A 22,877-nucleotide genomic window follows, 5' to 3' on the forward strand; every position below is an offset into this window, starting at 1 on the left:
TATGAAATCATTAATCGCCTTAATCTAATTAGTTGTCAACAATACTGTTACTGAAATAAGTAAAAAGATTTGTATCAACAACATATATGTACGCTTTTACTTTACACAGTTTTGTTAATAAGAAGAAAGATGAAAAAACATAAAATACTTTAAAATAAAAACTTGACGAGTGCATTCTACGTTGTATTAAAAGTCAAACTATAGCAGAAAGTATAAAGACGTACTGCGCATGCTCCCGACGACTACTGGAATCTAACAAACTGCCTGGTTACTACAACCAGGCTTCATTTTCCTACAACTTTTCACTAATGTTGTGCTAACAGGTGTTCGTACCGTTGAAGACAAATTTCACCACGGATCATGGTTGTCATAACTAGGATTGTTTTATTTGGAAATTTTAGTTAATATAACTAAATTCCTGGTTACTGTAACCAGAAAACATGTTACAGAGACAATTTTAAGTTGGTCCAGTAACTCCATTTCATTAACCACTTTTTTAGGGTTATATTAATAACCTGGGTCCATTTCTCTCAGTGTAGTAGCATGAGCACCAATCGTAAATTACATTTTTTATTCTCCTAACTATTTACTACTTTAAAACAAGAAACAATTGTAAATTCTTTTATTACATAAACACTACTGGATGTAAGCCCTTCGCTGCCTCTCATACATGTACAATATTCCTCTTTGACTACACTCCACATCGACATTGCCTCTTTGGTGTAAAATGTAATTTACACTTACCAATCAAAACATAATATATTCGTACGAAACGTTATACATACCTCGTAAGGCTCAGAAGCTTTTCTCCAAAACGAGTAATTAGTAGCAGCATGTCCTTGTGACCAAACATGGTAACGAAATGTGTATAATAATCCTTTATTAAAGTCTGATATTAACTTTTCCTTATTTTCAGGAAATGTGAACCTGTTAAAAGGTATGTAATTATATACATATTGATAAATATTTTAATATAGAAATAAATATTAACTTAAAATATTGGAATTTTTTATGCTAGGACATCTTTTGAAACGTTTAAAGTAAACTGAAAATTTGAAGCACACGATACGAACATATTCTAAGAAACTTTGAAACAGGCTGAAGAAGATATCAACGAAAGACGTAGTATAAAAAAATAGCAGTCAATGAAATTAAAAAGTAAACAGAAACAAGGAAGAGAGATAAAAGTGAATGACAGAGAAGAAACACCGTAAAACTAATCAAAACAAATTCGAAGCACGTATGAGATCATCTATTTAATTAAAAACTGTTTGTACCTGGAATTTTTGCAAAATTAATTTATTTGATTTTATTAATTTTCAGTAAAATTTTTAATCTCAATGCTTAGACGAATAGAAATATCAGCATATTCCATACTAGAAACAAGATTGTACAACTAATAATTGTTTTCACATAGAAAATTATTTAAAACATAATTGATTTGAACAAATTCTATTATTATCAAATGAAAAAAATGTTTAAACTAACATGTCCATTTCATACTAGGTAAAAAATTAACTAAAGGAGTATCTATAACTTTTTAAAAATTTTCACTTCTTTCTTCGTAAATAATTTATAAAAAAATGCATTCTGAATCACCTATATGGAGCGTTATTTCTGAACTGTCACAAGTGCACGATTACTGTTTCTGTGCACGTGTACGTTCAAATAAGAATAACTCTTATAAAAATAGAGTAATTTAAAAAACAAATAGGGTTTTGGAAAGCTCTTTTTACGTACTTAACAATGGTTTTTTTTAAATTTATAAAAAATAAAATTTCCATTCAAAAATTAATAATATCTAATAAATATTTTTCTATTTTTGATCAATTTGGACATCTTCGATTTTTTTAGGAATACTTTTAAAAGAAAGTAATGGGCCTAGCGGAGTAAGCATGTAAAATCTGCCACCGCTCAAAAAAATTTGAAATTCTTGTTGCATGTTGGCAGCAATAAGACAAAATTTTCCACTAAATATTTTTTCAAAAAATGCATTTTTGTAAGAGTTAGGGGCCGTTCATAAACTACGTCACGCCTTAGAGGGGGGGGGTGGAATTAATTTTTTGTGCTTATGACAGTTCAGGAATAAGGCCCCATATGAACCAGTGCTAAAATATATATTATATACATACATATATATATATATATATGGGACTTTCCACGCCAAGTCGGAAGTAATTTTGCTTTTGCATCTCAAATTTTTTTTAAATATTTTTTTTTCTTTTAGTACTTCTTGAAATGAGCTACCTTGATTTTTTTCAAATTTTTTCATAAAGCGGTTCAGGAGATACAGATTTTAGAAAAATGACGTTTTTTACGTAATTTTTTTTGAATGCTTATAACTTAGTTAAAAATAAAAATTGATCAAATTGAACGTTCTTATAATGAAAATTTTTGTTTCCACATGTAGTTTTTATTAAAAATATTTTTAAAAAATGTTTAAATAATTTACGATAAGATTTAAAAAATTTTTAAATAAAATTATAAAACGATGGGATCTATTTATTTTGAAATTTTTATTTTTTATATACGCAGCGGTGGCCAAATGCCTATCCTGCCATTTGACAAAATCACACAAATTATTCACAGCAAATAATGTGTTTTTAGACTGAGTTTCTCCAAACTAAATCTTCTTTCTGTGTAAAATTGTGATTAGGTCAAATGGCAAGTTAGGCCTACCGTTTTCACTGTGTATATAAAAATTAAAAATTTCAAAATAAATATATCCCATCGTTTGCCCACAATCGGACAAAGCTTAAAAATTGTTAATTTAGTGCTAGTTTCTTATAAAAAATTTTTTAAAAAATTGATCGATACATACATTGTTAAAAATAAAATTTTATTTAAAAATTTTTAAATCTTATCGTAAATTATTTAAAAATTATTAAAAAATATATTTTTTAAAAACTACGTGGGAAAACAAAAATTTTTATTACAATAGCGTTCAATTTGATCAATTTTTGACCGAGTTATAAGAAAAAAAAAATTTACGTAAAAAACGTCATTTTTCAAAAATCTGTATCTCTTTAACCGCTTTATGAAAAAACTTGAAAAAAATCAAGGTAGCTCATTTCAAAGAGTACTAAGAGAAAAAAAATGTTTAAAAAAATTTTAGATGCAAAAGCAAAATGATTTCCGACTGGGCGTGGAATGCCCCATATATAACCTGGAAAATCAATATCAGAAACAGGGCTCTACATAAAAATCAGAGAGTACGACTTAAAAATTTATTAGATATTAGTAATGTGCACTGTCGATTATTATTGTCCAGTAAACATAATTAGAATTCGGCTGTCAATAAATCGGTTGTACACCCTGATGCTTTAATGCCTTCCATCCGGCATTAAAGCATCAGGGTGTACTAAGAAGAGGTTTTCTCCATTTTCTCTCTCTTCTTGCGCGGCCTCGTTCTATAGACGCAACATTTACTTTTTACAATTTTTACAAACACAGAAAAAACGTTAATCTAAATTTAAGAATATCTTCTTGGCTCCTATTTAAGTATATTGTATACTTAAATTAAGTATTATACTATTCTTAAAATGAGAATATATTCTTATTTTAAGAAAAATATATACTACCCACATAGCACCATATTTTGCGGGAAACTAACGGGAAACTAACCATGTTACCCAGTAAAAAAGATTCGATACACGGACCGCGGAGTTCGTATACGAGCTCGGTAGCTCGTATGAGAATTTTGAGAAATCTCTCATACGAGCCTTTTCCGTAATGAAAAGTGTATAGATGCTTGTAAACGAGGTGACTTTTAAAGCATTTTTATTAATGTAACACTATTTTAAAGTAAATGTAGATAATAGAAATGAATTTTCTCATCTAAAACAAACATAAATTCCTAAGAGAAATGAAATTTAAGAAAAAAAGGATAATTTTGTTCAAAAAATTTATTCACACTGAAAAAAGGTTAGAATTTGATAATTCCTTGTTTCTCTTACTTACCGACATTAGATATTTCTCGGATGCAGTAAGCATGATTTTGTATATTAAATTTAATTATTTTATATAAGAACATTTATATAATAAATAAATAATAATATATTATTAATTAGTAATGAAGAAAAACTTATTTATTCTACCGCTAATACAAAATCGTGCTTACTGCATCTGAGAAATATCTAATGTCGGTAAGTTAGAGTAACAAGGAATTATCAAATTCTAACCTTTTTCAGTGTGAATAAATTTTTTGAACAAAATTATCCTTTTTTTCTTAAAACTTCATTTCCCTTATGAATTTAGCTTTGTTTTAAAAGAGAAAATTCATTTCTATTATCTATATTTACTTTAAAATAGTGTTACATTAATAGAAATGCTTTAAAAGTCACCTCGTATACAAGCATCTATACACTTCTCATTACGGAAAAGGCTCGTATGAGAGATTTCTCGTACGAGCTACCGAGCTCGTATACGAACTCCGCGGTCCGTGTATCGAATTTTTTTTACTGGGTAGCTTCTATAGTTAACATGGTTAGCTTCCCGTTAGCTTCCCTGGGCCTATAAATGTCCTACGCTTTTTAGTTTTCCGTGTTAGCTTGCAGAAAGTTATCTAAGAAACTTTTCTGAAAACAAGTAGAAAAAATTTGTGAAATATTAAATTGTTAGTTTTAGATAATTTTGCTTGGTTATCTTCTTTAAAACTATCTCTGGTAAGTATCTGTAAACATTAGAAGGTAGTTTCTAGTAAGCGTCATTAGGTAAGTAATATAATATAAATTGATATTATACAAATAATCATTTACGGAATTTCCGTAATTATCTATTTAATATGCACTTAAACTTATTTAATATTTCAGTTTATTTATAACTAGAAAAAAAGTATTTATAAATTTAATAAAAATAAAATAAAAAATATTTCTCTCTATAATTTATTTATTGCCGCGAACTGATACTTATTTATTCCTCAATATCAATATTATTGCAGAATAATTTTGAAAATAAATTTAGAGGGACTGGGGATAGAACCCGGGTTCGCAACGCAGAAAGAAACAACCTAACCAACTAACCTAATCAACCATGTTCCTTACTTAATTTGACTTCACATCTATTCGCAATTTGAAGTTAGTTGTTTCTGTTTGCATTTTGTTTTCTAGTTTTTTTTTATAATTAATTTCTTACTTAATTTTATAATTTTTAACCTGAAATAATTTAATTTTTACAAAAAAATGAATCCAAAATTTTCAAAATAATTAAATTTTTTGCGAAAAATTAAAATAAAATCTTTTAAAAAAGTTTATTCTTACGCAAAATTTTATTAGAATAATATTTAAAATATTTAAATTCTTATAAAGAGTTTTATCAAAATTTCTAATAATAATTTAATTCTTTTGTGAAATGTTATTAATTTATTATGAAACTAATTGAATTTCTGAGAAGAATTTTATTAAAATCTTTGAAAATCCTAATTAAATTCATTTGAATTTTTTTTTCAAATAATGGAGTTTCTTTAATAATTTTAATCGAAGATTTTGAAAGTAATTGAAATTAATGAACATTTTTATTTTGTTATTTGCATAATAATAGTAAATCGTTCCGTGCATAACATTTGCTGGTTTATTGATAAATTTTGCACAATAAAATTTGTAAATACGTGAAGAATATTAAAATTTGAAAAAAGAATAGCAATTTTTATTAATGAATTATTTAATATTACAGGGATGCAACAAAAAATTAATTTTGTTTATCCCTGACTCTAAAGAATATTCTGATTCATGCTTAAAAAATTATTAGATAAAAAAAAAATTCTATTACATTTACTTACGAATTTCTTAAATTGTAAAATTATTCGCAAACATCAATAACTAAATTTTTAAAGAAACATTCAATTATTATTTTCCCATAGAAATTAATATTCTTCAAAACATTCAAATTCAAACATTTTTAAAATTCAACAACTTATAAGAATATTATTATAAAACATAAAGATATCAATCACTTTGAGTCTTTGACTCGGAGTAATTGATATCTTCGTGTTTTATTAAAATTTAAATTTCCATAAAATATTTCGAAAAAGTTAAATTATTTACAAACATTATAATAAAATTCGTTGCAAAAATTCAAATATTTTCATAAATAATAAAATTCTTCACAGGATTTCAATTATTTTTAAATAAATTTCTCGAAAAATGAAACTATCTTCAAAAATTTTTTGCAAGAATTAAATTACATTTTACAAATAATAAAATTCTTCGCTTAAATTCAAAAATTTTTTAAATTTACTATTTTAATAAAAGTTTTTAAAAGAATTTAATTTAAATAAAATTCGTTGTAATAAGAATTCCATTATTTCCATAAATTATTAAATTTTTCTGAGGATTTCAATTCTTTATAATACAATTTAAAATAAATTCCTAGAAAAATGAGATTATTTTCTTAACTTCTTTTGCAAGAATTTAATTACATTTCACGAATATAATGAAATTCTTCGTTGAAATTCAAATATTTTCAAAATCTACTATTTTAATAAAAGTTCTCAAAAGAATTCAATTATTAAAAAAAAAATTGGACAAGTGCGAGTTGTACTCGCACTGCAATGGCGGATTCCGTACACAAATATTAAAACAATACTTGCAACATTTATCGGTAATTAGTAGAATTAAAATAAACAATTAAAAAAATATATTAAAATCATTTGATAAGAAGAAATAACTAAAAAAAATTAAAGTATTGTATATCTAATATTGTAAACAATAATAAGCAGAGGAACAAAATTTTCAAAATTATAGTTCCTCTGCTCTTATTATTGTTTACAATATTAGATATATACAATAATTTAATTTTTTTAGTTATTCTTTTTTATCAAATGATTTTAATATATTTTTTTAATTGTTTATTTTAATTCTACCAATTACCGATAAATGTTGCAAGTATTGTTTTAATATTTGTGTACGGAACCCGCCATTGCAGTGCGAGTACAACTCGCACTTGTCCAATTTTTTTTTATTTTTAGTTAAGAAGTTAAAGTCAGAAAACAATCTCTCATTTATTCTTTTAAAATTTCACTCTTCCTTAAAATATTTAATGCCACGTGTTTAAACTAAAAAAAATTAAAAAAAATTTTTTTTTTGAAAAAAAAAATTAAAAAAAAAATTTTTTTTTAAAAAGTTTCTTAAATAAATTTTTTGTCGTCAGACTGTAATAATACACCAGGATACCAATTTCCAGCTCATTAGGTCAAATAATGTAAAAGTTAGAGAAAACAAATTTTTTTTTTTAAATTTTTTAGTTTTTCCTTGACAACGCTATGGGCATCATTACATATCAAGTTCTCTATATTTTTCCTGTAATATTCGAGTAAAAATACACCAGCATGCAAAATTTCAGCTCTCCATGTCGAATAGTTTAGAAGTTAAGGGGGGGGATGGTCACTTTTTATGCATTTTTGGCCAAAAATCTTGTTATTTCCTTGACAACGCTATGCCCATCACGTCCAATCACATTCGCTATATTTTTCCTGTAATCTACGAGTGAAAATACATATCTGGACCAAATTTGAGCTCTTTAGGTCAAATAGTTTAGCCGCTAGGGGGGGGGGGGACACGATTTGGCTACGGACAACAGAGTCTCACCAATAGGGTTCCGCCGATACACCGTAGGTGTACGGAACCCTAAAAATGTAATAAAATTCATTGCAGGAATTCAGTTATTTTCATAAATAATAAGATTCTTTACATTATTTTAATTATTTAAAAAAAATTTGAAAAAATTCATTGTAACATTTCAATTACTTTCATAAATAATTAATAAAATTCTTCACAGGGTTTTAATTATTTTTAATACAATTTTAAATAAATTTCTCGAAAAATGAAATTATCAACAAAAATTTTTTGTATGAATTAAATTACATTTCACAAATAATAGAATTCTTCGCTGAAATTCAAAGATTTCAAAATTTACTATTTTAAAAAAAGTTCTCAAAAGAATTTAATTATTGACAAAAAATGTAATAAACTTCGTTGCAGGAATTGAATTATTTTCATAAATAATAAGATTCTTTACATTATTTCAATTATTTAAACAAAAATTTGAAATAATTCATTGCAAGAATTCAATTACTTTCATTAAATAAATAAAATTCTTCACAAGATTTCAATTACTTTTTATACAATTTTAAGTAAATTCTTCGAAAAATGTAATTATTTTCAAAAATTTGATTAAAATTCTTCAAAAGAATTCAATTATAAATTATTTTTAAAAATTTATGCCATAATGCTTTTAATATTCAATTATATCTAAAATTTTAACTGATATTCATTTTGAAATCAATTTTTATTGAAAAATTCTACGAGAATTCAATTATTTAAATACAAAAAAAATAATTTATTGAATAAATGAATGTTTCTCGAAATTGAATTATCATAAAGAATTTCATCAACAAAATTGAATTTTTTCGAGGAATTTTAATAAAATTTTCAAGAATAATTAATTTTTTCGAGAAATTCAATTAAAATTGTATTAAAAAATTGAAATCTATGATAAGTTTTACTATTCATGAAAATAATTAATTTTTTTTGAAAAAATGTTATTATTTATGAAAATAACTGAATTATTGCAAAGAAATTTATAAAAAATTTGTAAATAGTTAAACTCCTGTGAAATTTTTATTATTTATGAAAATAATTTAATGTTTGCTTAGAATTTTATGATTATTTTTTTATAAATATTTGACTTCTTTTGAAAAATTTTATTAAAATATTAGATATTGAAAATCATTTAATTTTATTACAATTTTTAAAAATACTTGAAATTCAGAGAAGAATTTTATTATTTTTAAAGATAATTGAATTTTGAAGAGAATTTTTTTTAATTTTTGAATATAATTGAATTTCTGCGAAGAATTTTATTACTTTTGAAAATAATTGAATTTCTGCAATCGTTTGTAACTTCTCCAAAATTTAATTTTTTCCAGTACTTTAATAAAAATCCCTGACTTTTCCCTTATTTCCCTGACCTCTATGGCAATCCTGTAATAGAAATAATTTATTGTTTAAATTATATTTTTTTTAAAATTGATTCTTTTAATAACAACATTTCAAATGAATAAATAAAATAAAAATAATATAAAAAAATAATAAAATAAATATAATTTAAACAATAAATTATTTCTATTATTAAATAATTCATTAATAAAAATTGCTATTCTTTTTTCAAATTTTAATATTCTTCACGTATTTACAAATTTTATTGTGCAAAATTTATCAATAAACCAGCAAATGTTATGCACGGATCGATTTACTATTATTATGCAAATAACAAAATAAAAATGTTCATTAATTTCAATTACTTTCAAAATCTTCGATTAAAATTATTAAAGAAACTCCATTATTTGAAAAAAAAATTCAAATGAATTTAATTAGGATTTTCAAAGATTTTAATAAAATTCTTCTCAGAAATTCAATTAGTTTCATAATAAATTAATAACATTTCACAAAAGAATTAAATTATTATTAGAAATTTTGATAAAACTCTTTATAAGAATTTAAATATTTTAAATATTATTCTAATAAAATTTTGCGTAAGAATAAACTTTTTTAAAAGATTTTATTTTAATTTTTCGCAAAAAATTGAATTATTTTGAAAATTTTGGATTCATTTTTTTGTAAAAATTGAATTATTTCAGGTTAAAAATTATAAAATTAAGTAAGAAATTAATTATAAAAAAAAACTAGAAAACAAAATGCAAACAGAAACAACTAACTTCAAATTGCGAATAGATGTGAAGTCAAATTAAGTAAGGAAAAATAAAGTTTAGTTTAATGCTTATCTATTAACTTTCTAATTTAATATTTTCATTTTTAATAATTTATTTATTCTTATTTTTTGAAGATTTAATTAATAAATAATATTAGAAATTAAATTATTTATTGTAATGAGAAAATTCAAATATCTTTGTGAATCCTTTTTTAAATTATCCCGCCATTAGTGACGCCAACCAATGAGATCACTTGAAGCTTAAAAGGACCCGAAATATTCTTCCCTACACATGGTTGATTAGGTTAGTTGGTTAGGTTGTTTCTTTCTGCGTTGCGAACCCGGGTTCTATCCCCAGTCCCTCTAAATTTATTTTCAAAATTATTCTGCAATAATATTGATATTGAGGAATAAATAAGTATCAGTTCGCGGCAATAAATAAATTATAGAGAGAAATATTTTTTATTTTATTTTTATTAAATTTATAAATACTTTTTTTCTAGTTATAAATAAACTGAAATATTAAATAAGTTTAAGTGCATATTAAATAGATAATTACGGAAATTCCGTAAATGATTATTTGTATAATATCAATTTATATTATATTACTTACCTAATGACGCTTACTAGAAACTACCTTCTAATGTTTACAGATACTTACCAGAGATAGTTTTAAAGAAGATAACCAAGCAAAATTATCTAAAACTAACAATTTAATATTTCACAAATTTTTTCTACTTGTTTTCAGAAAAGTTTCTTAGATAACTTTCTGCAAGCTAACACGGAAAACTAAAAAGCGTAGGACATTTATAGGCCCAGGGAAGCTAACGGGAAGCTAACCATGTTAACTATAGAATAGCTAACATGGTTAGTTTCCCGTTAGCTTCCTGCAAAATATGGTGCTATGTGGGTAAAATATAAAGAAAAATATATACTAAAATATATTTTCTTAAAATAAGAATATATTCTCATTTTAAGAATAGTAAAATACTTAATTTAAGTATACAATGTGTGACCTGGACAGTGAAAAGAGACCTTACGTGCGAAAACAAGTTTTTGAGAAAACAGCAGTTAAGGTTTAACTTAGAAAAACCCTTGTAACTTTTTTAAATATTAATATTTTTTAATCAAGTTAGGCTTATTTTCTTCACCGTGGATCACAGTGTCAAAATAAAAAACATACAAGTAATGAATTTTTTTTTAAAATTGTTGATATAAATTAATAACAAACTTCCCAAACATACACGGAAAAAAATTTCTTATAGAAAACACAAACTTTTTCGTAAAATATACAAATAGGTTAAGTTGTGCTTTATGCAGGCGAGTTTTGTGTTTCCAACAAGCTGGTTTGTGTGTACCACAAACCAATCTGTTATAACACCAAGAATTCCACGCATGCGCAAGAAAATTCAAGTGAACGTCTGCTTGTTGTCTGCTGCGTGACTGTTTAAGCTGTTGAATCATAAACTGAAGTTTGTGACAAGACTCATTCTGGTTTGTGTATTTCCCAAACTCAGCCGTTTGTGAATACTACAACCGCCGTTCATAGATGGCACAGGAAATCTTGTAATTTTCACAGGAAATTTTTTTTCCGTGTAGAAAAAATAATCTAAGTTTTCGAAATAGCTACAATAAGTATAAATAAGTGACACATGTTTGTAAGGGTTTTCGAGGCCGCTGATTACGAATATGATGTTAAATTGACAATTTGACAGTTGACAGCTGTCAACTTCTCTAAAAAGTGATCGTTTTTTGTAAAAAAGACAGTAATAAGGTTTTTGAGGTCGCTGATTACGAATATGATATCAAATTTGAATTTCAACTGTTGACAGTTGTCAAAGAAGCTGTCAACTTTTCTAAATAATAAAAAATTATCGTCTTCGTTATTTTAATTTGTATAATAACAAAAAATCAGTTTTTTCGTATTTTTACTCTTGTGTCTTTTAACTTTAAAATTTTTTTTTAAAAACTTGTAATCAACTTATGACTTTTTGGTTTTCACCATCTTGAAGAGCGTTTCAATACCTATCTGAATCAACAAAAAAGTAAAAAATGATTTTTTGACACGTAAGGTCCCTTTTCATAGACCAGATCACATATACTTTATATAATAATACTAGCGCCTCCGACGGCCTTCGGCCGTCTCCGTTGCTTCTGTACGATTCTTTTCTTAATTTTCTTTAATTTTTTAAAATTAAACTGAAGAGAATAATACTTAATAAGTTTAAAAGAATTTTTACATGTACAATAAATTTATTTTGAGTTATGAAATTTATTTATACATTTAAAAATCCAGTTATAATCATGTAAATATATTATACATTTACATAATTTTAAGTTAAATAAATTATTTAATATATTTTTTAAAATTATTAAACAATTACTAATAACCATACAGACTACACACATATATTTTAAATGAATTTAATTTATTTAATTTTGCTCTGTTATCATTTAAGGCGATTCTACAATCCCTAATTTTTTCACACTCGATTAATTTATTAAAATAAACATAAAGCACTATTTATTTTACATATTTTGCATTTTTGAATTTAGCTTTTATGGGACCGTATCTTATACATAAAAAGATTAATTTATTTAGCACATCAGTATATAATATTACCTAATTATTATTATTATTATTAATTAAATTATTTGATCTTCCACCTAATAATTAAATTAATAATCATAAAAAAATATCATTTAATTTGAATTTAAATCTTCCGCCTAACTCAGGCCGGCTGCTTCAATGACTGTAGCTCCATCTCTTAAGTATATGTGAATTTTTAAGGCACTACAATTTCATTTGGAAACATGAGTTCGCCCTTCTATTCATATTACCGATGCTTATTCTTTTCAATACTTTTCGATTTACACTTTCGAGTGCATTCGATTCTTTTAGCCCATGTCTTTTTTTAGAAAGGACATGCATAAAAAGTCCCACTTCTGGTACAAGGAAAATGTGCGAGAAAGGGCGTTTTATAGCGAACGATCATATAAATATTTCCGCGCATGCGTATATTGTTCCTAGTCTCTTTATTTCACACTTTTTACTTTATTTCACACTTTTATTTAACAGTTTTAATTTAACAGCCAATCAGAAACGTTGTAGTGACTTGCTATGCTTGCTATTTAAAGCGGCGGAAGCACATCTAAAAATGCGCCACCTGTAAGAAGAAAGTCAAATTAGAATGCATGTCGGTAAAAAAGTCTACACGACTCGCGCCATTTTCTGAGAGTTTCTAACCTTCTTGATGAAATCGCTCGCGTGAAAAATTCTGTTTTTATTCTTTTATCATACTTTTTATTGATACGTCTAAGTACGCGACTAGGTTTCGGGGGGCTTTGCCCCACGACGCGTCCGGTCTCTTGATGTATTAGAAAATGCCGTTCTTTGAAATGTCATAAATTATTATTATTTTGAGTTAGTATTTTGTAGTCGGGGGGCTCCGCCCCCGAACCCCCTGGCCGGGGCTCCGCCCCTGGATTCGGTCGGGGGGTGACCCCCCGAACCCCCCCGCGCGACCAGACATTTATGAGGATTTGATAGTATAACAGTGCAATTGTTTGTGTCCTTCATTGTATATACGTGCAATTTCTTTGACTTTTTATCCATTTATTATTATATAAAGTAGTATATGACACTTGTTCTCGAAAGCGGAGTTTATAGAAGAGCGACGTTATTGCCCTTCTATAAACTCCGCTTTCTCGAACTCGTATCATAAAGTACTATAAATAGAAGCCAAGAAGACATTCTTAAATTTAGATTAACGTTTTTTCGGTGAAGTTTCGGTGTCTTAGATTGACACTATCAGCAGACCACTGGCTAATGAAATAAGTAAGTAAACATTTAGTTATATTTGTAATTTTGTAACACCCCTGTCGGAAGAATGGACTGAAATTGTACTGGGGAATTAGTACTGAGAGCTGAGTGCTATTTCAGTGAAAATTTGCTGCGTTTCAGCACTGAAAGTGAGGAGCCGGGAAGAAGAACTCACCGAGCGCTCCAACGCATGCGTTAATATCAGTCGGGTAGCAGTGACAGGCCCAGAGGCGCTCACTGCTCCCCGACTGATATAAGAGAATACGTTGGCGCGCTCGGCGAGTTCTTCTTCCCGGCTCCTCAATTGTACTGGAAAAAATTACTTGCAAAAGGGTCGCTATCGGTGATGTTTATGGCTTGACCGTCATTAAGTTGAAGGACGAATATTTCTTTGATAATGTTAAAAATAATTTTTATTTATATTTCAACATTATATTTGTTTTTCATGAACTCAGATTCTTTACAAGTAATTATTATGTATGCTAAATATTAATGTTAATCTGAATTCAAAAATAATATCCGTTTTTACGTAACAATTAGAGTTTGCGAGATAGTTTATAACTTTTTTAATTAAACATTTTTTATAATGAATTTTAGATATTTGTAATCGTAAAACATCACAGATTCAAATTTTTTTGTTTTGAAAGTTTAATTATTTAAATTGTAAACTTTTTTAGCCATAAAATTATAATCCCATACAACAATAGGCTTTCGGGTCTATTGTTAAAGCAGGGGTTGCAATATAAGTTTAAAATTTAACGGGAATTTCGTTGAAAATTTTGTTAACCTTTTTTATTTTCACTTCCAGACTGTTAACAATGGTTTGTTGACATAACCTACATTTGAAACTTTTGTTCAAGGACTTTAAAAATGTCTACCGAAACATTAAAAAAAACGGACTGAAATTGTACTGGAGGCCAGTACAATTGAAGGGCTACATAAAATAAGGGGACGAACGCGAGGCTTGGAAGGGATACTACCAGTCGGTAGCAGTGACAAGCCTTGAGCCGCTCGCTGCTACCTGACTGATATTATCCCTTTCAACCATGCGTTCGTCCCCTTATTTTATGTAGCCCTTCAATTTCAGTACTTTTTCAGTCCATTCTTCCGGCAGGGAAAGCATATTGAATTTTGACCATATATGCAGTCATTTTAATGCATTTTATTACCTTTTCATTAAAATGAATTAAAGAGTCAGCAATATTTAAGTTATAAATGGAATTCTAATGATTACAAATTTTATGGTATTAAACAGAATAAAATTGTTTTTAATTCTAATTACCCAATAAGAAGTAAAATTTATAACGAATTAAATAGAATATAAATGTGTGCAGATGAATTATCTTTAAAGGAATTAAAACATGGAAGTTCAAAAATGACATAAGTTTGGCATTGAAATGATTCAGAATTTAGCGATATTTGTATACATTTTAATCTATTTTAATCAACCTCTTCTTACCGGGTTGCTTCATATTATAATGCAATATTTGCAGCATCCTCAATGGTTTCAGAATTTCTTGCTTAGATAATGCTTGAAATGGTATCTAGTACGCCCCTTATAAAAGCTTCTACAGAACACTCGCTTAAGGCTACTAGTATTATATTGACTACCCGGTAAGAAGGCTTGAATAAAAAGGTATTAAAAATTATTTCATCATCAATAAAAAGACGAAAATTTTAAATACTTCTGAATTCTTTTTTTGTCCGCTAAATTTAATACTTCTATTAAGTCAAATTCTACTATAAAATGAATCCTTTTCAATGCCCAAAGTTTACAATATTAGAATGAATACTTTTAAATCACTTAAAGTGGAATAAATTGCTGGTGACAAAACAAAAATTGACCAATCAAAATCCAAGTTACTTGAGAAAAGAATGAAAAAAGAAAAGAAAATGGCTCTGGGGTGCTATTCTGTAATTTCACTTCACATTCACTTCACTTTCACTTCACTTTCACTTCACATTCACTTCACATTCACTTCACTTTCACTCCACATTCACTTCGCATTCACTTCACTTTCACTTCACTTTCACTCCACATTCACTTCACATTCACTTCACTTTCACTTCACTTTCACTTCACTTTCACTTCACATTCACTTCACTTTCACTCCACATTCACTTCGCATTCACTTCACTTTCACTTCACTTTCACTCCACATTCACTTCACATTCACTTCACTTTCACTTCACATTCACTTCACATTTACTTCACATTCACTTCACATTCACTTTCACTTCACTTTCACTTCACTTTCACTTCACTTTCACTTCACTTTCACTTCACTTTCACTTCACATTCACTTCACTTTCACTTCACATTCAATTCACATTCATTTCACATTCACTTCACATTCACTTCACATTCACTTCGCATTCACTTCACATTCACTTCACATTGAAAGTGAATGTGAAGTGAATGTGAAATGAAAGTGAAGTGAATGTGAAGTGAAAGTGAAGTGAAGTGAATGTAAAGTGAATGTGGAGTGAAAGTGAAGTAAATGTGAAGTGCTTGACTTTGTAACTGGTGATAAATGGCGTCAACTGCGACTGTCCACGTGCATATAATCGGGTGCAAATTACCAAAGTGCAAATAAAATCCCACATAGCACCGAGAATTTCTCTAAACTAGACCGCCCAGTGAGGTTATAAATATTGCGTGGTAAAAGTCATGGAGAATGTGAGGTTATTTAAATGTCCGTATAATAAGGAAATATTGAATATCAAACTTGAGAAAAAATTTTACTGTGAATAATAACTTGACATGTTCAGGCAATCTTGTATCAATGTTGCATGCAATATTCGCCCAATTATTAAATTTTCGTCTGCTAATATAAACTGAGCGATTTCCTGTCAAGTTTCAAGAAATTTTTGGTGCTGTGTGATTTTTATGTAAATCACGTATAATGTAAAACTTTTATTAAAACTTTATTTAGTTTTAATTATTACTTTCCTTTATTTCACTTACTCATAAAAAATTGACTTCCTGAGCATCACATTTTCCATAAATACCTATATTTAAAATTGATTACCTTTCTACACCTAACCTAAAATTATGTGCTTTTTAATTCCTTTCTTATACCTTGGTCCCCTTGGTCAACGTTTATGTGACGATATTAAAGGGAATTAAAAATCTTTTATTTGTATACTTTTATTGGGAATTCGAAACTCAGGACAAAAAAGGAATTAAAAGGAATTCAATTTTTTCAATACTTTTTAATGCAAGCCTTTTTACCGGGTATATATGCTTCATATTTATCTTCAAGGACAGCTCTATCTCAAGAATACACATTTCTTATGTATCAAGAGTCCATCTTTTGAATGGCGCCTACTGTGGAGTGACTAGTTTCAAGAGTATACAATCATTTTTTAAATTTATCGTCCGCCATATTGTATCGTCCATTTTTAATTTTTTAAAAATAAGGTCATATTCGTCATTAACGACTCCAAAAACCCCCGAGTAACAAGTTTCAAGCAGAATTAACTATTTTTGAATACTTCCTCCATTTGTTTATAATATTGTTGAAAAAAGTAACTTTAATCAACATTTTGTAGCAGCAATTGAAAAATTTAATTCCCAAAAGAAAAAAAAATGTAAATTTAATAAACTGGCGACCTACTGCCAGCCCGACCCACTAAAACCCGTAACCCTTCTTCTGGAGCCCTTTACCCTCCCTCGGAACTGTCGTAAGACTTTAGCCTTCGAGGGTGGCGCTCCAACTCTGTCGCTATTGCGACTTTCTGCTTTTCTCTGCGGTTATCCTGCGTTACTAGTTAAATTTTTTTGAAACTATTTCAATATAAAAGCGGAATTAACAGCACAACAATAATTAAAAATAACAAATGTGTAATTAAGTGTAAAAGTCAAAAGATAAAATTGCAAACGGACATATAAAAAAAAGAAAAAAAAATAAACGCGTATATAATATTGAAAACAAAACAAATTAAAAAAAATGTATAAGGACAAATAAATCACAAAATAAATTAATGAAAAACAAACAAAACAAATTAAAAGCTGTTTAAATTACGCTTATTGGCGGCCGTCGAGATCTTTCCTCGACATAACCGAGATTATGAAGTTCTCGACTTGCCGCCAATTCTCTTCTGACTGGGTCATCAGCGATACCATGTTCTCCGGTGTAACTTGACTGTTTACACCTTCGAACATGGCCCGCCTCTCCAAGTCCCATTTCTTGCATGAGAAGAGGGTGTGCTCCGCGTTGTCCTTAGGGAACTGGCAATATGCACACACCTCGTCCTCGCGTAATTTAAAGCGACACAGGTACGAGTTAAAACACCCGTGACCTGTCAGCGCCTGAGTCAAATAATAGGAGACTTCTCCATGCTTTCGGTTTATCCAGGTGGTGAGTGTTGGAATCAGACGATAGGTCCATCTGCCCTTTTCCTCGCTATCCCATCTGTCCTGCCATGTCTCGATAAGTCTGTTTCTCGCGTATTTGCGGATGTAGTCCTTGCTAGGTCTTTCCTCTTCTGGGTACTCGGGATTATTTCTTCTTTTAAAAAGAAGAAATACTTCCTCCCTTTCCCTTGCCATAAGATCTGCCGGCGGGACACTTGCAAGGACTTGCACAGCGCTCGTCGAGACCGTCTTATACGCAGAGACGATTCGTGGAAACTATAACCACGTCTGTCTGTGACGAGCAGAGCTTCGGTTTTCTCCAAGGCCATTTGAAGACCTCTGGCATCCAGCCAGCTTTTAACTCGACGCAGACATTCGTTCACCAATGTCCCAAGGGCTTCCTCGCTTTCGGCTGAGCACACGACCAACGCATCGTCCGCAAAGCCGATGGTGACCGCGCCTTCAGGTAGACCCATTCGCAGGAAGTTATCATAGGATACATTCCACACGAATGGTCCCACCCTCGAGCCTTGGGGGGCACCACTTTGCATCTCTTCCTTCAGAGTCCAGTTGTCCCCCTCATAGATTACCCACCTGTCGCTAAGATAATCATTCATTATCCGCAACAAGTAGGGCGGTATTCTCTTCTCCATCATCGACTGGATGAGATCTTTCCATCGTGCGGAGTTAAACGCGTTACGTATGTCAATAGCCACCAATGCGCAGAAGCCCTTCTTCTTCTTTGGTCCCAATTTGTTTTTTCCCGCTTTGGCTATGTCCACAACTGCCTGAATGGCATCAACCGTGGACCTGCCTTTGCGGAAACCAAATTGGTAATCGGATAGACTATTCTCGCCGGTCAAATGGGTTTGCATTTTTTGCAGAACCATGTCCTCCAACAGTTTACCCATCGTATCTAGTAGGCCTATACGACGAAACACTGTCTAGAGGTTTAGCGCCTTTCCTTAAGAGGACTAGCCTCTGTCTTTTCCAGTCACGGAAGAACTCTCCTCTCTCCAGGCAAAGATTGAAGCATCTAAGCAGAATCCGGGGTGAAGTGTCGATTACCAGTTTTAGGATCTCGTTACTTATCCCATCGATTCCAGGCGCCTTGCCCGTTTTCAATCTTTTACCTGCATTTCTCAATTCTGTAAGAGTGAAGAGTTCCTCCTCACCGACTCTACAGGCACTCCAGTCCTTCCTAACCCATGGTTCTGCAGGAGGGAATAAAGCTTTTATAATCTTTCTGACCCAATCGGGATTGTCCAGGCCGGGGGTCTTTTGCCTCGTTCCTAATTTCTTAGTAACGATTTTAAAAGCCAGACCCCATGGAACCTTCTCGACATCATCAATTAGGTCTTTCCAGCAGCGGCGTTGTGACGCTCGAATCTCTTTTTTTAGGCTTTTCTTGGCCTCCTTAAATACTTCCTTTAGCAAAGAATCTCCCTTAGAACGGGTATAATTCCTTCTAGCTTTGAAGCACGCTTTCCGCAAGGAGGCTATCGCATCAGACCACCAGTGCACCGAGCTTTTCCGTGAAGGGGTGGGCTTACGACGCGGCATAGATGCATCGCAAGCTGTGGTGATGATTTTCCTCACCGCTCGCACCTCGGCATCCTAGAGATAGTCTGTCAAATCGCCCTAATATCGTTTTACCCTAATTTCTTTTTACCACCATTGACAAGGTTCAGACTGTATACTAAAGCTCTTGGATTTATAAGTTATATAGACGTGAAACGTTAGTGAAAAAGTGGAAATGTCGGTAATTTTGAAAAGTGAATTTCATAAAGTTGTTAATAGATGGAACCATAATAGGTATGTATTGTGGTTATAATTATTTTGATGAATGCAAATAAATAATAAATAAATAATAATAAAAAATAAATATAATAAATAATATAATAATAATATTTATATGGGTGATTCTCCCGAAATACTCCTTTTTGTGAGTTACAAACAGAAAAGAAAAAAAATTATTATTTATGGATTAATGCAGTCAATTATATTGAGCTTTCAAAAATCTACCACCTCTATAGCATGATCATGCTAACTTTTAGCTTTTAAAGTATATATTTTAAATTAAAATTTACAAAAAAATTAAGAGGTTAAAATTTGGCGCCGGCGTTTTTTATTATATATATTTTTCTATTTACAAAAAATTATTTAAAAATTATAATTTATTAATATTATCTATAAATTTTATAGATTTTGAAATACTTACAGTTATCAAAAATCTCTTTAAACAATTGTCAAAAATTATTTTTCATACATTTTAGGTTCACTTTTCACTGGCAGTTTGTAAACAACCGACAATCATATCAATTTTTAATTTTTATTTAAAAAAGTGAGAGGAATGACGGGTGAGAGGAATGACGATTTCAACATTTTTTAATTTTATTTAATTGACAAATAATTTTCCTCCAGCTTAGAATGCCCTATCATGTTTATAAAGGATAACTTTATGTGAAAAAAATTTGCGATCAATTTATATATATTAATATTGTTTTTATTAGGGGTGAGAGGAATGACGCTTTAGGTTGTGAATCTCTGCTTATGTCTCAATTTAAATTTTTTTAACGCAAAATAATGACATTTTTTAAAAAGTAACTTAAGAAATTAATATTAGAGATGTTAATTTAAATATTGATCACAATAATTAATCAATATCTCTACCCACAGCAAAAATATTTGATAATATTCAACGAGTGAGAGGAATGACGCGGTACTACATGACAAATTTCATTTTCTATATTTAAAAAAACTACACGACATATTTTATTTATATTTTTGAAAATTATTCTTAAATATCATAACTTTTAGAAAAAATTAATAAAGTACCAATTTTCATGTTTTAAATAATTGTTTTACCTATTGAAAAAATGAAAAGCACTTAGATGACAGGTTAGAAAATCGATTTTGAGGTGGTAAAATATTTTAAAAATGTATTAAGGGTAGCTCCATGCCTAAAAAATCAAAGTTGTCCCCTACTTCTTCGATTTTGTTGAAACTTCGAAATTTTGAAGTGGAATACATGCCAGTAAGAAACCCTAAATCGATTTCGAAAAATTTTGAAAAATTTTGGATTTACGAGGTTTTTAAAAATTTTTTTGAAATTTTGAAAATGGTATATCTCAAAGGAAAATGAATAAAATTTAATGAAATTTTCAGGGAATGCTTATTGTTTACAGACAATTTAAGAAAATATTTTATAAAAAATTTTTATTTTTTTTAAAACAAATTATTTAAAAAATAATTTTTAAATAAACAATTTTTTGAAAAGTGCCATTTTTTTGCTTTTAATAACAATGATTCGATTCCCACTTATTTCACGAGTGTTTTCCAAAAAAAAAATCGATGGAGGGTCTGAAACTTTAGGAGATATTGAATTTTTTGTCCTGGCGCGCAACCGTAAAAAGCGCATTTTCAGGCTATACTGTACATACAAACTAATGTTCAAAATCACCTAGGTATAAGTCGTAAATTTTAACCGAATTAAATTTTTCTTTTTGGAGAATGTCAGGCAATAAATTTGTAAGAATACTGTGCATTTTTTAAATTTATATTTGTTTAAACAAATTATTATTATTGTTGTTAATTACTAACTTTTTACATATTGTACCTAGAGAGGTGTATTTTTCCAATTTTGTAATTTACCGGACCTTACATAAATACAGATGCAGATTTAAAACATAATTATTAATGTTTAAGCAAGATTTAAACAAATTATTATTGTTTATTTCTAATTATTTACGGAATAGTATACTAGAAAGATGCAGTTTTTTCTAATCATGCAAATTTACCAAACTTTTTCAAATTCCGATTTACATTGAAAATAAAATTATAATTTAAACAAAAATAAGAATAAAAAAAAAAAATTAAAAAAAAAAAAATTAAAATAAAAATATTAAAATTATTAATAATAATAATTAATAATAAATAATTAATAATTAATAATAAATAATTAATAATAATAATTAAAAATTAATTAATAATTATTAATTATTAATATTATTAAATATTAAAATTTAAAAATTGTTTAAGTAATATTTGTACTTTTAATTTTAATCTGGGTATGTCCATGTCAAATAAATTAAAGTTGTCCCCTAGTTCTTTGATTTCTATGAAATCAGAAGTTTATTATTATTATTATAGCTCTGGAATAAAAGCTTAACAAACATAGTTTTTTAAAACAATTATTGTTATAATCATTTTTCGCAACAAAAATTTAATAAATTTTATGAAATATTTTTGACGAAGTAAATAATGATATTGCATACCTACTAACGATAGGATAAGTGTGTTAGTTGTGTTGCGGTTTATTGTTATAAAAATTTTTTATTATCAAAAAATTAATAAATTTTCTTAAATTTATATGACAAATTAAATAATAATATCATTATTTACTTCAGTTAAAACTCATCTGTTTAAAATAATTGTTTATAAGAATTGACTTGGTTAAAAAATTGTTTAAATAATTGTTAATAACAATTAAATTAAATATTAATTGTGTTATTTTGCTTTCAAAAAGTTAATTTTACTTAATTTTGTAAACTCAATAAAGTGTTTTTATTCTCAATGTCTCCGAAAGTATTTAAATTTAAAAGCTTTCAATATAGGCAATTTGTTATTTATTTAATATTTATAATCGTGATTAACAAATAATTATAAAATCGTTTTCACACTTTTCATTATCATGTGTTCTGTAACAATTTTTCGAAGTTTCATAGAAATCAAAGAACTAGGGGACAACTTTGTTTGGTAAATTTGCATGATTAGAAAAAACTGCATCTTTCTAGTATACTATTCCGTAAATAATTAGAAATAAACAATAATAATTTGTTTAAATCTTGCTTAAACATTAATAATTATGTTTTAAATCTGCATCTGTATTTATGTAAGGTCCGGTAAATTACAAAATTGGAAAAAATACACCTCTCTAGGTACAATATGTAAAAAGTTAGTAATTAACAACAATAATAATAATTTGTT

At 28.3% G+C, this 22,877-nt stretch overlaps 1 protein-coding gene across 5 annotated transcripts in view; it reads right to left on the bottom strand.

Moving 5' to 3' along the window:
* Nucleotides 1-22,877, bottom strand: part of LOC122501114 (LARGE xylosyl- and glucuronyltransferase 2-like) — a 302,535-nt gene that overhangs the window by 72,782 nt on the left and 206,876 nt on the right. For all 5 annotated transcript variants that reach the window (XR_006301545.1, XM_043610387.1, XM_043610388.1 and 2 more), the window contains one exon: nucleotides 786-927. Coding sequence is in view for 4 of the 5 variants with exons in the window: in XM_043610387.1 (XP_043466322.1) it covers nucleotides 786-927 (142 nt within the window). In the remaining variant the exon portion in view is untranslated. The remainder of the gene's footprint in view (nucleotides 1-785; nucleotides 928-22,877) is intronic.

The sequence above is a fragment of the Leptopilina heterotoma genome, unplaced genomic scaffold (genome assembly GCF_015476425.1).
Source record: "Leptopilina heterotoma isolate Lh14 unplaced genomic scaffold, ASM1547642v1 Lhet_201, whole genome shotgun sequence".
Lineage (NCBI taxonomy): Eukaryota > Metazoa > Arthropoda > Insecta > Hymenoptera > Figitidae > Leptopilina > Leptopilina heterotoma.